This window comes from Delphinus delphis, chromosome 9 (genome assembly GCF_949987515.2).
Source record: "Delphinus delphis chromosome 9, mDelDel1.2, whole genome shotgun sequence".
Taxonomy (NCBI): domain Eukaryota; kingdom Metazoa; phylum Chordata; class Mammalia; order Artiodactyla; family Delphinidae; genus Delphinus; species Delphinus delphis.
In genome coordinates, this window is record NC_082691.1 from 63,777,490 (window position 1) to 63,793,967 (window position 16,478).

The 16,478-nt window shown below is 38.5% G+C and overlaps 1 protein-coding gene across 2 annotated transcripts in view; it reads left to right on the forward strand.

The window, feature by feature from the left end:
• Positions 1-16,478, forward strand: part of BBS9 (Bardet-Biedl syndrome 9) — a 447,702-nt gene that overhangs the window by 206,081 nt on the left and 225,143 nt on the right. For both annotated transcript variants that reach the window (XR_009520638.1, XM_060020706.1), the window contains one exon: positions 9,065-9,160. Coding sequence is in view for 1 of the 2 variants with exons in the window: in XM_060020706.1 (XP_059876689.1) it covers positions 9,065-9,160 (96 nt within the window). In the remaining variant the exon portion in view is untranslated. The remainder of the gene's footprint in view (positions 1-9,064; positions 9,161-16,478) is intronic.

Sequence of the window (16,478 nt, forward strand, 5' to 3'; positions counted from 1 at the left end):
TGTTTCTCAACCTTTCTTTTATTATTTTCTCCACAAGACTATTTAGAATCTTTTTCTTAATCAGCGCCTCTGCACAGTTTTAGTACCACAGATAATCCTGTATATCTGTTCATATTCTATATGAATATCTGTTTTTATAGATAAAATGAGTAAGATTTTTCTGAACCCTATAAATTTTTTTTAACATCTTTATTGGAGTGTAATTGCTTTACAATGGATGAACCCTATAAATTGATTTTTGCCCCTTTGGAAGCAATATTTCCCTGTCAAAAATGCACAGATGCATAATACTGTATACATCTTTAACTTATCACAGTCTATCTTTAGGTGATAGTATAATGCCTCAAACATACTATAAGACTCGTACAATAGTATACTTCCATTTCTCCCCTCCCAGCCTTTGTGCTATTGTTGTTTTATATCTACATATATTATAAACCTTGTAATACATTGTTATGAATTTTGCTTTAAACAGTGATTATCTTTTTTAGAATTTTTTTTATATTGGAGTATAGTTGATTAACAATGTTCTGTTAGTTTCAGGTGTACAGCAGAGTAATTCAGTTATACATGTACAGTGATTCTCCTTTTAAGAGATATTAATTATTAAGACAATGATCTTATATATTTACTCATGGAGTTACCCTTTCCACTGCTCTTCATTCCTTTGTGTAGAACCAGGTTCCATCTGGTATCATTTTCCTTTTTCTTGAAGTACTTTGTTAACATTTCTTTTACTGGAGAAATACTAGTGATGAATTTTTTCAGCTTTTGTAGGTCTGAAAATGTATTTTTTCACCATTTTCTTGAAAGTTATTTTCACTAGGTAAAGATTGTAGGTTGACAATGTTTTTCTTTCAATATTGTAAAGATATTACTCCCTTGTTTTCTGGCATTGCATTAAGACATAAGCTGTACCTCTACATGTAATATGTCTTTTCTCTCTGGCTGTTTTTAAGATTTTTTCCTTTAAGAAATTCATCTTTGTTGTACCTTGGTATAGTTTTTTTGGTTTTGTTGTATTTTTATTTTGCTTGTGCTTGGTGTTTGTTAAGATATATATTTTAACATCTTTATTGGAGTATAATTGCTTTACAATGGTGTGCCAGCTTCTGCTTTATAACAAAGTGAATCAGCTATACATATACATATATCACCATGTCTCCTGCCTCTTGTGTCTCCCTCCCACCCTCCCTATCCCACCCCTGTAGGTGGTCACAAAGCACCGAGCTTATCTCTCTGTGCTATGCAACAGCTTCCCACTAGCTATCTATTTGGTAGTATATATAAGTCCATCCCACTCTCTCACTTCGTTCCAGCTTACCCTTCCTCCTCCCTGTGTCCTGAAGTCCATTCTCTACATCTGCTTCTTTATTCCTTTCCTGCCCATAGGTTCTTCAGAACCTTTTTTTTTTTGATTCCATATATGTGTGTTAGCATATGATATTAGTTTTTCTCTTTCTGACTTACTTAATCCTGTATGACAGACTCTACGTCCATCCACCTCACTACAAATAACTCAATTTCATTTCTTTTTATGGCTGAGTAATATTCCATTGTATATATGTGCCACATCTTCTTTATCCATTCATCTGTTGATGGACACTTAGGTTGCTTCCATGTCCTAGCTATTGTAAATAGAGCTGCAGTGAACACTGTGGTACATGACTCTTTTTGAATTATGGTTTTCTCAGGGTATATGCCCAGTAGTGGGATTGCTGGGTGGTATAGTAGTTCTATTTTTAGTTTTTTAAGGAACCTTCATACTGTTCTCCATAGTGGGTGTATCAATTTACATTCCCAACAACAGTGCAAGATGGTTCCCTTTTCTCTACACCCTCTCCAGCATTTATTGTTTGTAGACTTTTTGGTGATGGCCATTCTGACTGGTGTGAGGTGATACCTGTTTGTAGATTTGATTTGCATTGCTCCAATGATTAGTGATGTTGAGCAATCTTTCATGTGTTTGTTGGCAATCTGTATATCGTCCATGGAGAAATGTCTATTTATGTCTTCTGCCCATTTTTGGATTGGGTTGTTTATTTTTTTGATATTGAGCTCCATGAGCTGCTTGTAAATTTTGGAGATTAATCCTTTGTCAGTTGCTTCATTTGCAAATATTTTCTCCCAATCTGAGGGTTGTCTTTTCATCCTGTTTATGGTTTCCTTTGCTGTGGGAAAGCTTTTAACTTTCATTAGGTCCCATTTGTGTATTTTTGTTTTTATTTCCATTTCTCTAGGAGGTGGGTCAAAAAGGATCTTGCTGTGATTCATGTCATAGAGTGTTCTACCTATGTTTTCCTCTAATGGTTTTACAGTGTCTGGCCTTATATTTGGGTCTTTAATCCATTTTGAGTTTATTTTTGTGTATGGTGTTTGGGAGTGTTCTAATTTCATTCTTTTAAATGTAGCCATCCAGTTTTCCCAGCACCACTTATTGACGAGGCTATCTTTTCTCCATTGTATATTCTTGCCTCCTTTATCAAAAATAAGGTGACTATATGTGCGTGGGTTTATCTCTGGGCTTTCTATTCTGTCCATTGATCTGTATTTCTGTTTTTGTACAGTACCATACTGTCTTGATTACTGTAGCTTTGTAGTATAGTCTGAAGTCAGGGAGCCTGATTCCTCCAGCTCCGTTTTTCTTTCTTAAGATTGCTTTGGTTATTTGGGGTCTTTTGTGTTTCCATACAAATTGTGACATTTTTTGTTCTAGTTCTGTGAGTAATGGCATTGGTATTTTGATAGGGATTGCATTGAATCTATAGATTCCTTTGGGTAGTGTAGTCATTTTCTCAATGTTGATTCTTCCAATCCAAGAACATGGTTTATCTCTCCATCTGTTTGTATCATCTTTAATTTCTTTCATCAGTGTCTTAGAGTTTTCTGCATACAGGTCTTTTGTCTCCTTGGGTAGGTTTATTCCTAGGTATTTTATTCTTTATGTTGCAATGGTAAATGGGAGTGCTTCCTTCATTTCTCTTTCAGATTTTTCATCATTAATGTATAGGAATGCAAGAGATTTCTGTGCATTAATTTTGTATTCTGCTACTTTACCAGATTCATTGATTAGCTCTAGTAGTTTTCTTTAGGATTCTCTATGTATAGTATCATGTCATCTGCAAACAATGACAGTTTTACTTCTTCTTTTCCGATTTGGATTCCTTTTATTTCTTTTTCCTTTCTAATTGCTGGGCTAAAACTTCCAAAAGTGTGTTTAATAATAATTATGAGAGTGGGCAACCCTGTCTTGTTCCTGATCTTAGTGGAAATGGGTTCAGTTTTCACCATTGAGAATGATGTTGGCTGTGGGTTTGTCATATATGGACTTTATTATGTTGAGGTAAGTTCCCTCTGTGCCTGCTCTCTGGAGGGTTTTTATCATAAATGGGTGTTGAATTTTGTCAAAAGCTTTTTCTGCATCTATAGAGATGATCATACAGTTTTTTTTTCTCCAGTTTGTTTGTATGGTGTATCACATAGATTGATTTGTGTATATTGAAGAATCCTTGCATTCCTGGGATAAACCCCAATTCATCATAGTGTATGATGCTTTTAATGTGCTGTTGGATTCTGTTTGCTAGTATTTTGTTGAGAATTTTTGCATCTATGTTCATCAGTGTATTGGCCTGTAATTTTCTTTTTTGTGACATCTTTTTCTGGTTTTGGTAGAATGAGTTTGGGAGTGATTCTCCCTCTGCTATGTTTTGGAAGAGTTTGAGACGGATAGGTGTTAGCTTTTCTCTACATGTTTGATAGAATTCGTCTGTGAGGCCATCTGGTTCTGGGCTTTTGTTTGTTGGAATATTTTTAATCACAGTTTCAATTTCAGTGCTTGTGATTGGTCTGTTTATATTTTCTATTTCTTCCTAGTTCAGTCTTGGGAGGTTCTGCTTTTCTAAGAATTTGTCTGTTTCTTCCAGGTTGTCCATTTCATTGGCATAGTGTTGCTTGTAGTAATCTCTCATGATCCTTTGTATTTCTGCAGTGTCAGCTGTTACTTCTCCTTTTTCATTTCTAATTCTATTGATTTGAGTCTTCTCCCTTATTTTCTTGGTGAGTCTGGCTAATGGCTTATCAATTTTGTTTATCTTCTCAAAGAGCCAGCTTTTAGTTTTATTGACCTTTGCTATCATTTCCTTCATTTCTTTTTCATTTATTTCTGATCTGATCTTTATGATTTCTTTCCTTCTGCTAACTTTGCTTTTTTTTTTTTGTTTCTCTAATTGCTTTAGGTGTAAGGTTAGGTTGTTGATTTGAGATGATTCTTGTTTCTTGGGGTAGGATTGTATTGCTATAAACTTCCCTCTGAGAACTGCTTTTGTTGCATCCCATAGATTTTGGGTCATCGTGTTTTCATTGTCATTTGCTTCTAGGTATTTTTTGATTTCCTGTTTAATTTCTTCAGTGATCACTTCATTATTAAGTAGTGTATTGTTTAGCCACCACGTGTTTGTATTTTTTATAGATTGTTTTCCTGTAATTGATATCTAGTCTCATAGTGTTGTGGTCAGAAAAGATATTTGATATGATTTCAATTTTCTTAAATTTACCAAGGCTTGATTTGTGACCCAAGATATGATCTATCTGAAGAATATTCCATTTGCACTTGAGAAGAAAGTGTATTCTGTTGTTTTTGTATGGAATGTGCTGTAAATATCAATGATGCCCATCATATTTAATGTATTATTTAAAGGTTGTGTTTCCTTATTTATTTTCATTTTGGGTGATCTGTCCATTTGTGAAAGTGGGGTGTTAAAGTCCCCTACTATGATTGTGTTACTGTCAATTTCCCCTTTTATGGCTGTTAGCTTTTGCCTTATGTGTTGAGGTGCTCCTATGTTGGGTGCATAAATATTTACAATTGTTATGTCTTCTTCTTGGATTATCCCTTGATCATTAGGTAGTGCCCTTCTTTGTCTCTTGTAATAGTCTTTATTTTAAAGTCTCTTTTGTCTGATATGAGTATTGCTTCTCCAGCGCTCTTTTGATTTCCATTTGCATGGAATATCTTTTTCCATCCCCTCACTTTCAGTCTGTATGTGTCCTTAGGTCTGAAGAGGGTCTCTTGTAGACAGCATATATATGGGTCTTGTTTTTGTATCCATTCAGCCCATCTGTGTCTTTTGATTGGAGTATTTAATCCATTTACATTTAAGGTAATTATCAATAAGTATTTTCCTATTACCATTTTCTTAATTGTTTTGGATTAGTTATTATAGGTCTTTTCCTTCTCTTGTGCTTCTTGCCTAGAGAAGTTCCTTTAGCGTTTTGTTGTAAAGCTGGTTTGGTGGTGCTGAATTCTCTTAGCTTTTGCTTCTGAGGCTGCTGGGAGAGATTTTCCTTTCTCTTCTTTGTTCGTACAGCTCCTGGGGTTCTGCTTTGGATTTGGCCCTGCCTCTGTGTGTTGGTCACCTGAGGGGGTCTGTTCTTCCCTCAGACAGGACGGGGTTGAAGTAGCAGCTGATTAGGGGGCTCTGGCTCACTCAGGCCGGGGGTAGGGAAGGATACGGAATGCTCGGTGAGCCTGTGGTGGCAGAGGCTGGCATGACGTTGCACCAGCCTGAGGCACACCATGTGTTCTCCCGGGGAAGTTGTCCCTGAATCATGGGAGCCTGGCAGTGGTGGGCTGCACAGGCTCCCAGGAGGGGAGGTGTAGATAATGACCTGTGCTTGTACACAGGCTTCTTGGTGGCTGCATTAGCACTCTTAGTGTTTCATGCCGGTCTCTGGGGTCCACACTGATAGCTGCGGCTTCTGCCCCATCACCGGAGCTCATTTAGGTGGTGCTATGAATCCCCTCTCCTCGCATACCCTGAAACAGTGGTCTCTTGCATTTTAGGCAGGTTCATACTTTTTCCTGGACTCCCTCCTGGCTAGGTGTGGTGCACTATCCCCCTTCAGGCTGTGTTCACACAGCCAACCCCAGTCCTCTCCCTGCGATCTGACCTCCGAAGAAGCCGGAGCCTCAGCTCCCAGCCCCCACCCGTCCCGGCCAGCAGGTGAGCACACAAGCCTCTTGGGCTGGTGAGTGCTGGTGGGCACTGATCCTCTGTTGGGAATCTCTCTGCTTTGCCCTCTGTACTCCTGTTGCATTCTCCTCCCTGGCTCCGAAGCTTCCCCCTGCCACCCCCGGTCTCCATCAGTGAAGGGGCTACCTAGTGTGTGGAAACGTTTCCTCCTTCACAGCTCCCTCCCAGAGGTGCAGGTCCCATCCCTATTCTTTTGTCTCTGTTTTTTCTTTTTCCCTACCCAGGTACGTGGGGAGTTCCTTGCCTTTTGGGAGGTCTGAGGTCTTCTGCCAGCATTCAGTAGGTGTTCTGTAGGAGTTGTTCCACGTGTAGATGTATTTCTGGTGTATCTGTGGGGAGGAAGGTGATCTCCACGTCTTAATCCTCTGCCATCTTGAAGGTCTCCCTCTGTTAAGATATTTTGATCTATGGGTTATAATTTTTATCCAATTTGGAAATATTTTGGCTATTATTTTTTCAAATATTTTTTTCTGTCTCCACTCCTTTATTCATCTTTATTTTAAGGACTCCAATTATATGTATATTTCTCTCTTGGGGTTGTCCCAGAGCTCAATGATGCTGTTTTTGTTTTTTCAATCTTTTTTCTCTTTGTGCTTTTTTGGGGGGTAGTTTCTACTGCTATACATTCAAGTTATTTCTTTTTTCAGTGTGTAATGTGTTCATAATCCCACCCAGTGTATTTTTTTTTATCTCAGACATTGTAGTTGTCATCTCTCAAGGTTTGATTTGGGTCTCTCTCTTTTTAAAAAAGTTTTTGCATGTCTTTATTTAATATAGCTCCTTTGAATATTTATAATAATATAATAATTGTTTTAATGCCTTTGTCTACTAATTCTACTGTCTGTGTCATTTCTGAGTTAGTTTTGATTGATTTTTCTCCTTGTTAATGGGTTGTAATTTCTCTTCTCTTTCTGTGTCCTGTAATTTTTGACTGAAGGACAGAATTCCTGAATTTTATCGAATTGTGTGTTGAGTATTTTAATTTTCCTCTAAATATTCTTGAGGTTTTTTTTTTTTCTGGGACACGTTTTAGTTACTTGAAAAAGTTTGATCCTTTTTAGTGTTGTTTTGAAGCTTTGTTAGGTGGAATGGGAGCAACATTTATTCTAGTGTGAACTTTACCTGCTACTGAAACCAAACTCTTCCATGTGTTCTACCTGATACCTAGTGAATTTTGATGGTCTATATTATGGCCAGTGAGAACAAGGATTATCTCTGGCCCTGTCTGGGCTTGTGGATTATTTCCTGTTATCTTTTTGACTGTTTTTTTTTTTTTTCCTCCCCAACCTCAGGTAGTTTCCTCATAGGCATGCATCCATTAGTATTCTACTGAGTACTCAAATGGGACTCTGCAGATCTCTGGAGTTCTTTCTCTGTTGCTCTATATGCTCTCTGCCTTGAGAACGTTTGCCACTTTGGCCTTCCCAGATTCCCAACTCTATCTCTTGAACTCGACGAGAATGCTGGGTTGCACCTGGGCTCCCCTCCCCTGTTTTGTGGCTTGGAAATTTCTCTAGGTGGTTAGCTGGTGCAAACATAGGGCTCACTTTGTTTCTTTTTTGTCAGAGATCCCTGTTGTTCATTTGCTAATTTCCAATGTCTTAAAAAATGGTTCATGTATTTTATTCCATGTTTTAGTTTTTTGAGATGGGAGGGTAAATTTGGCCCCAGTTTTTCCATCTGGGTACAGAGTGAAAGTCTCCAGTGTTATAATTTTTATTTGTTTTTTTTTTTTTTTTGAGTCAGCAGTCAAATATATTTCACTTGTAATTTTTTGATATGAATTTTTTTGATATCTCCTCTTCTGTAGGCTTTCTCCTTCATGTCTCTTTTTTTTTTTTTTTTTTTGTGGTACGCGGGCCTCTCACTGTTGTGGCCTCTCCTGCTGTGGAGCACAGGCTCCAGACGCGCAGGCCCAGCGCCCACGGCTCACGGGCCCAGCCGCTCCACGGCATGTGGGATCCTCCCGGACCAGAGCACAAACCCACGTCCCCTGCATTGGCAGACGGACTCTCAACCACTGTGCCACCAGGGAAGCCCCCATGTCTCTTTTTAATTTGCAGTTTATTTGTTAAAGAGTACAAATTATTTTTCCTGTGAGTTTCCCATACTCTGAATTTTGCTGATTACATCCCTGTGATTTTGTTTAATATTTTCTGTGTCTTGTTCCCTATAAATTGATAGTTGCATCTAGTGCTAATAGAGTTAGGATTGATTATTTTGGCCATACTACTGCAAGAATAGTGGTATATACTTTCAGCAGTGGGTACATTATATCTGTTTGTCTCCTTTTTTGTGATTGTAACAGCTATTGATAGTCAATGCTAAGATCCATTAATTCATTGGAAGTTGAAAAATGGTGGTATTCTATTCTTTCAAGCTTTCTACAATTTTTAGCTGGAATATTTCCACACAGAGAATGTTTCCCTTATTTACCACTGTTTATGTGGTACAATTTGGTAGGATCATCAGGATAAACGCTTGGTTCTTTGTCTTTATTATTGATTTTTAAAATAATGAGTTGATTCTTTAGAATCCTTCAATAGTGAGCATTTGGTTTTTTCGTTTTATTTTTAGTGTCAATATGAACCCATGCCTTTAAATATATTTGATGTATTTTACTTCATCGAAGTTATTATTATTTTGATACTAAAGTATTTTCATCTCTGGCCAGTGGTAGTCTCTTTAAGTTGGCTCTTACGTCCTTTTCATACAAGTCTGCTGGTCACTGATAGTTTCCTTGCTTTCTGGTGTGACAGGCATTCTAAGTTCATCTTGTACATTCCCTGCCTCAGACCTAGAATGAACTAGTAGAAGAAAGAAAATTAAGTGATTTCAGCATGTTCTTCTGAGGCAGTAATTTTAGCATTTGGAAGCAACTGTGGAGATCAGTTAATATATTATAGTCCACACACGGACCTTAAACATGACTAGTGACATAAAAAATACTCATTGTCAACTAAGCTTCCTATTTTAAACATTAAGTGTTTTGCCTTGTGATTATGTAAGGTGATTTTTTATTTTCTTTGTAGGCTTTGCCAATCAGTCAGAAGATGATCAGGTGAATGTAATGGGTTTTCGCTTCTTAGGAGGTTCCCGAGTTACTCTTCTTGCTTCCAAAACCTCTCGTAAGTAAAGCCATGGTATTATTGCTTTTGAAAAGTTCTATTAAGAACAGTGCATCACAGATCATCGCCACATCAAAGATTTCTGCAAGGGTGATGTTAGATATTGAAAACTAAGAGCCATTATATTAGTTATGAAGATAGACTCCTGTTTTATTAGTGATACTTAACTTTGGTTTTGGGGATGAGGAGAGTTTGATAGAGGAATTTAAAGAACTGAAAAATGTTTTTGAGATAGGTATATGGTGAACTAGGTTTTAGGAGTTACTAGAAACTGGAGTTAATTTTTTGGGGGTATGTGTATATTCTTATATCCTCCTTTTGGACACTTGCAAAGATGAAAGTGAAAGTGAATAACTTTTGCTGAGATTAATCTCAGTAGAATGAAAAGTAGTAATTGTATAGTCAAGTTTGAATTTCATACTTAAATATGCTTTATTGATTTGTTTGCTTCATATGAGAATAATGGTTGAAACTACTCAATGTAAAACTGACTTCTGATGTATGTAGATAATGAAGCTACTAAACTCACTGAGTTTTATATACCTTCTTGGAAATAAATTAAAATATTAAGAAAGGAAGTGTTCAACAAATTTTAGGTACACTAAGGGTATTAGGGGAAATGAATGTGTGTGTATGTATATATATATATAAGTCTGAGTACACTCCAGTTTTTAAAATCTCTGCCATTTGTACAGCGGGTTTCATTTTCTATCAATACTTTATGGATTTGCAGTTTTAGTTGGTTATTTCTTTTATAATTAGAAAATATAGTAAAATAAGGATACGTTCTTTTTGAAAAATGAAGACGTTAACAGGGGGAACATTTATACATCCTTATTTTAGAAACTATAATGAAGTTTCTGTGGTTAAAATCATAACAGCTTCTGGAATGTGTAGGTTGGTGGCTAGTGAAATAGATTTGGAAACAACTAAAAATTAAAGAATAAGATACACAAATTAAAGACATTTCTGAGAAGAATGAGAGAATTTTGTACTTTTCGTGGTCTTTGTAATTGGTCATGATTGTAGTCTTCTTTACATTGGCACCATTTTGCTTTGATTAATTTTAATCTTCAGTTGGTTGATGGAATCATTTTTGTACATTTCTCTTCGTTAAAATGTTCTCTTTAGTTATACTAAAAAATTGTTGCCAACATTTCTTTGGGAAATTATACACATCTGTTTGATTTCAGTTGATGATGCTGTATGATGAATCTGCAATTGAGACCATTTAAAAAAGGCAAACATTTATTTGTGCAAATGAGGGTATTTATGTCCTAATGCATTATATTTATTCTTTTTTAGATAAAGTAACTCTTAGAACATTGCTGTTGCCCATAGTTACTTTATCATTCTCTAAATTTCACCAAATATCCATGTATATAACTGATTTATTCACATTCATCTTAATATATGGTAATGAATGCCTTGACACAGCTACAGTGTGGGCAGACAGACTAAATAATGGAATTGGACAGAAACTATTACATAAAGAATCAAATGAACTGTGTAAACTGAAACATGAAGTGTAGCCATTACAATTCCCTGATGGTTATTTTGGCCTCAGTGATGTCTAGAATTCTACCTAGGGAATGTCCTTGGAGATGAAGGGAGATAGATATGAAGAAAATACAATGGGATGGAGTCAAAATGGTGGAGTAGGAGGACGCGGAGTTTGTGTCTCCTCACAACTAGGGCACCTACCAGGCACTGGTGGGGGACCACGGACACCTAAGGAGATGGGAGGAACCCCTGAGCAACTGGGTAGGATGTGGGTGTGGGGAGGGAGCATAGGGAGAGGTGGGGGCAGTTTGGGACCAGTGCCCCTGAGGGGTAGCTGAGGGAGAGGAGGTGCTCGTATGCCTGGAGCGGTCCACTCATGGTGAGGGGAGCAACGGGGATGGGGGAGAGACCCTTGGGGGATTGGAGTGAACACAGCCAGCATTTCCCCTGCCCACTTGGGCTCTGGGGAGTCTGCTGAGGTCCCAGGCCTGATCCTCTGCCCTCTGAGGCCCTCTCCAGCTGTGTGAGTCCTGAGGGCATGGGAGGGAGGGAGAGGGAGAAGGGAGGAAAAGTGGAGGCCAGACGGGATTGGTGGCCCTGGGGGGGGGAGGTAGCTGGGGGAGGGGAGGGGTTCCCACGCTTGGGAGGGTCCCACTATAGTGAGGGGATCAGCGGGGAGCCTGCTGAGGTCCAGAGCCTGATCCTCTACACTCTGAGGCACCCTGAGCCTAAGCCCCGCCCCCACACCCCCACCCAGGGCCTAACCTCCAAACTCCTCACTCTGAGGCCCCCCTCCGGCCCTGCTGCCTTTTCCAGCCCTGCAGGTCCTAAGCCTAGGCCCCGCCCCCACCTAAGCCCCGCCCCCACAGCCAAGACCTTTTCCAGCTTTTTTTTTTTAGGTGTGGTTATGTTTTTTTTCTTTTTCATGTTTATTTATTTTGGCTACACTGGGCCTTAGTTGTGGCACACTGGATCTTCGTTGCAACATGTTAAGTTGTGGCATGCATTTGGGATGTAGTTCTCTGACCAGGAATCGAACCCCGGCCCCCTGCATTGGGAGCATGAAGTCTTAACCACTGGGCCACCAGCGAAGTCCCTATGGTTCTGTTTTACCTTGTTGTTGTTGTTGCATGTATATCTTTATTTTTTCTAAAAATTTTTTATTTTTCTAATTTTACTTTATTTTTTATTCTTTGTTATTGTACTGCTCCTTTTTTTTTTTTCTGCACCATGTGGCTTGCAGGATCTTGATTCCCAGGCTGGGTGGGGCAGGCCTGAGCTCCTGTGGTGAGAGAGCTCTGTCCAAACTGCTAGACTAAAAGAACCTCAGATACCAGGGAATATTAATTGGAGTGAGGTCTCTCAGAAGTCCTCATCTCGGCACCAAGACCTGGCTCTACCCAACTGCCTGCAAACTCCAGTTCTGGATGCCTCAGGCCAAACGACCCGTAAGAGATGAACATAGCACCACCCATCAAAAAAAATGACATGACAAACAAATATGTTACAGACAAAGGAGCAAGGTAAAAACCTACAAGACCAAATAAATGAAGAGGAAATAGGTAAACTACCTGAAAAAGAATTCAGAGTAATGATAGTAAAGGTGATCCAAAATCTAGGAAATAGGTTGGAGGCACAGATTGAGAAAATACAAGAAATGTTTAACAAAGACCTAGAAGAACTAAAGAACAAACAATGATGAACAACACAATATCTGAAATGAAAAATACATTAGAAGGAATCAATAGCAGAATTACTGAGGCAGAAGAACAAATAAGTGAGCTGGAAGATAGGATGGTGGAAATAACTGCTGAGGAGCAGAATAAAGAAAAAAGAATGAAAAAAATTGAGGACAGTCTCAGAGACCTCTGGGACAACATTAAACACACCAACATTCAAATTATAGGGGTTGCAGAAGAAGAAGAGAAAGAGTCTTAGAAAATATTTGAAGAGGTTATAATCGAAAACTTTCCTAACATGGGAAAGGAAATAGCCACGCAAGTCCAGGAAGTGCAGAGAGTCCCATACAGGATAAACCCTAGGAGAAACACACCCAGACACGTATTAATCAAACTAACAAAAATTAAATTCAAAGAAGAATATTAAAAGCAGCAAGGGAAAAGCAACAAATAACAAACAAGGGAATCCCCTTAAGGTTATCAGCTGATTTTTCAGTAGAAACTCTGCAGCCCAGAAGGGAGTGGCATGATGTATTTAAAGTGATGAAAGGGGAAAACCTACAACCAAGATTACTCTACCCAGCAAAGATCTCACTCAGATTCGATGGAGAAATCAAAAGCTTTACAGACAAGCAAAAGCTAAGAGAATTCAGCACCACCAACACCACCAAACCAGCTTTACAACAAATGCTAAAGGACCTTCTCTAGGTGGGAAACACAGAGAAGAAAAAGACCCACAAAAACAAACCCAAACGATTAAGAAAATGGTAATTGGAACAGACATATCAATAATTACCTTGAATGTAAATGGATTAAATGCTCCAACCAAGACAGACTGGCTGAATGGATACAAAAACAAGACCCGTATATATGCTGTCTATAAGAGATTCACTTCAGACCTAGGGACACATACAGACTGAAAGTGAGGGGATGGAAAAAGATATTCTATGCAGATGGAAAACACAGGAAAGCTGGAGTAACAATACTTATATCAGATAAAATAGACTTTAAAATAAAGACTATTATAAGAGATAAGGAAGGACACTATATAATGATCAAGGGATCAATCCAAGGAGAAAACATAACAATTATAAATATTTATACACCCAACATAGGAGCACCTCAATACAAAAGGCAAATGCTAGTAGCCTTTAAAGGGAAAATCGACAGTAACACAATAATAGTGGGGGCCTTTAACACCCCACTTACCCCAAAAGACAGATCATCCAGACAGAAAATAAATAAGGAAACACAAGCTTTAAATGACACAATAGACCAGATAGATTTAAATGATATTTATAGGACATTCCACCTGAAAACGACAGAATACACTTTCTTCTCAAGTGCACACGGAACATTCTCCAGGATAGATCATATCTTGGGTCACAAATCAAGCCTTGGTAAATTCAAGAAAATTGAAATCGTATCAAGTATCTTTTCCAACCACAATACTATGAGACTAGATATCAATTACAGGAAAAAGTCTGTAAAAAATACAAGCAAATGGAGGCTAAACAATATGCTACTAAATAACGAGAGATCACTGAGGAAATCAAAGAGGAAATCAAAAAATACCTAGAAACAAATGACAATGAAAACACGACAACCCAAAATCTATGGGTTGCAGCAACAGCAGTTCTAAGAGGGAAGTTTATAGCAAAACAATCCTACCTCAAGAAACAAGAAACATCTCAAATAATCAACCTAACCTTACACCTAAAGCAATTAGAGAAAGAAGAACAAAAATACCCCAAAGTTAGCAGAAGGAAAGAAATCATAAAAATCAGATCAGAAATAAATGAAAGAGAAATGAAGGAAATGATAGCAAAGATCAATAAAACTAAAAGTTCGTTCTTTGAGAAGATAAACAAAATGATAAGCCATTAGCCAGACTCATCAAGAAAATAAGGGTGAAGACTCAAATCAATAGAATTAGAAATGAAAAAGGAGAAGTATCAACTGACCCTGCAGAAATACAAAGGATCATGAGAGATTATTAAAAGCAACTATATGCAAATAAAATGGACAACCTGAAATAAATGGACAAATTCTTAGAAAAGCACAACCTTCTGAGACTGAACCAGGAAGAAATAGAAAATATAAACAGACCAATCACAAGCACTGAAATTGAGACTGTGATTAAAAATCTTCCAACAAAAGCCCAGGACCAGATGGCTTCACAGGCGAATTCTGTCAAACATTTAGAGAAGAGCTAACACCTATATCCTTCTCAAACTCTTTCAAAATATACCAGAGGGAGGAACACTCCCACACTCATTCTACAAGGCCACCACCATCACCCTGATACCAAAACCAGACACAGATGTTACAAAGAAAGTAAACTATAGGCCAATATCACTGATGAACGTAGATGCAAAAATCCTCAACAAAATACTAGCAAACAGAATCCAACAGCACATTAAAAGGATCATACACCATGATGAAGTGGGGTTTATCCCAGGAATGCAAGGATTCTTCAATATACGCGAATCAATCAATGTGATACACGATATTTACAAATTGAACGAAAAATACCATATGATCATCTCAATAGATGCAGAAAAAGCTTTCAACAAAATTCAACACCCATTTATGATAAAAACCCTCCAGAAAGTAGGCTTATTGGGAACTTACCTCAACATAATAAAGGCCATATATGACAAACCCACAGCCAAGATCGTTTTCAGTGGTGAAAAACTGTGTAACCATTTAGTCTAAGATCTGGAACAAGACAAGGTTGCCTACTCTCACCACTGTTATTCAACGTAGTTTTGAAAGTTTTAGCCACAGCAATCTGAGAAGAAAATGAAATAAAAGGAATCCAAATCGGGAAAGACGACGTAAACTGTCTGTTTGCAGATGACATGATACCATACATACAGAATCCTAAGGATGCTACCAGAAAGCTACTAGAGCTAATCAATGAATTTGGTAAAGTATCCGGATACAAAATTAATGCTCAGAAACCTCTTGCATTCCTATACACTAATGATGAAAAATCTGAAAGACAAAATAAGGAAACACTCCTATTTACCATTGCAAGAAAAAGAATAAAATACCTAGGAATAGGGCTTCCCTGGTGGCGCAGTGGTTGAGAGTCCGCCTGCCAATGCAGGGGATGCAGGTTTGTGCCCTGGTCCGGGAAGATCCCACATGCCGCAGAGCAGCTGGGCCCGTGAGCCATGGCCGCTGAGCCTGCGCATCCGGAGCCTGTGCTCTGCAATGGGAGAGGCCACAACAGTGAGAGGCCTGCATCCTGCAAAAAAAAAAAAAACCAAAAACCCCTAGGAATAAACCTACCTCAGGAGACAAAAGTCCTGTATGCAGAAAGTATAACACATTGATGAATGAAATTAAAGATGATAGAAACAGATGGAGAGATATACCATGTTCTTGGATTGGAAGAATCAACATTGTGAAAATGACTATACTACCCAAAGCAATCTACAGATTCAGTGCAATCCCTATCAAACTACCAATGGCATTTTTCACAGAACTAGAACAAAAAATGTCACAATTTGTATGGAAACACAAAAGAACCCAAATAGCCAAAGCAATCTTGAGAAAGAAAAACGGAGCTGGAGGAATCAGGCTCCCTGACTTCAGACTATATACCAAGCCACAGTAATCAAGACAGTACGGTACTAGCACAAAAACAGAAATATAGATCAATGGAACAGGATAGAAAGCCCAGAGATAAACCCACACACATATGGTCACCTTATTTTTGATAAAGGAGGCAAGAATATACAATGGAGAAAAGACAGCCTTTTCAATAAGTGGTGCTGGGAAAACTGGACAGCGACATGTAAAAGAATGAAGTTGGGGCTTCCCTGGTGGCGCAGTGGTTGAGAGTCCGCCTGTCGATTCAGGGGACACAGGTTCATGCCCCGGTCCGGGAAGATCCCACATGCCACGGAGCGGCTGTGCCCGTGAGCCATGGCCGCTGAGCCTGTGCGTCCGGAGCCTGTGCTCCATAACGGGAGAGGCCACAACAGTGAGAGGCCCGTGTAACGCAAAAAAAAAAAAAAAAGGAAAAAAAAGAATGAAGTTGGAACACTCCTTAACACCATACACAAAAAGAAACTCAAAATGGAGTAAAGACGTAAATGTAAGGTCAGACACTATTAAACTCT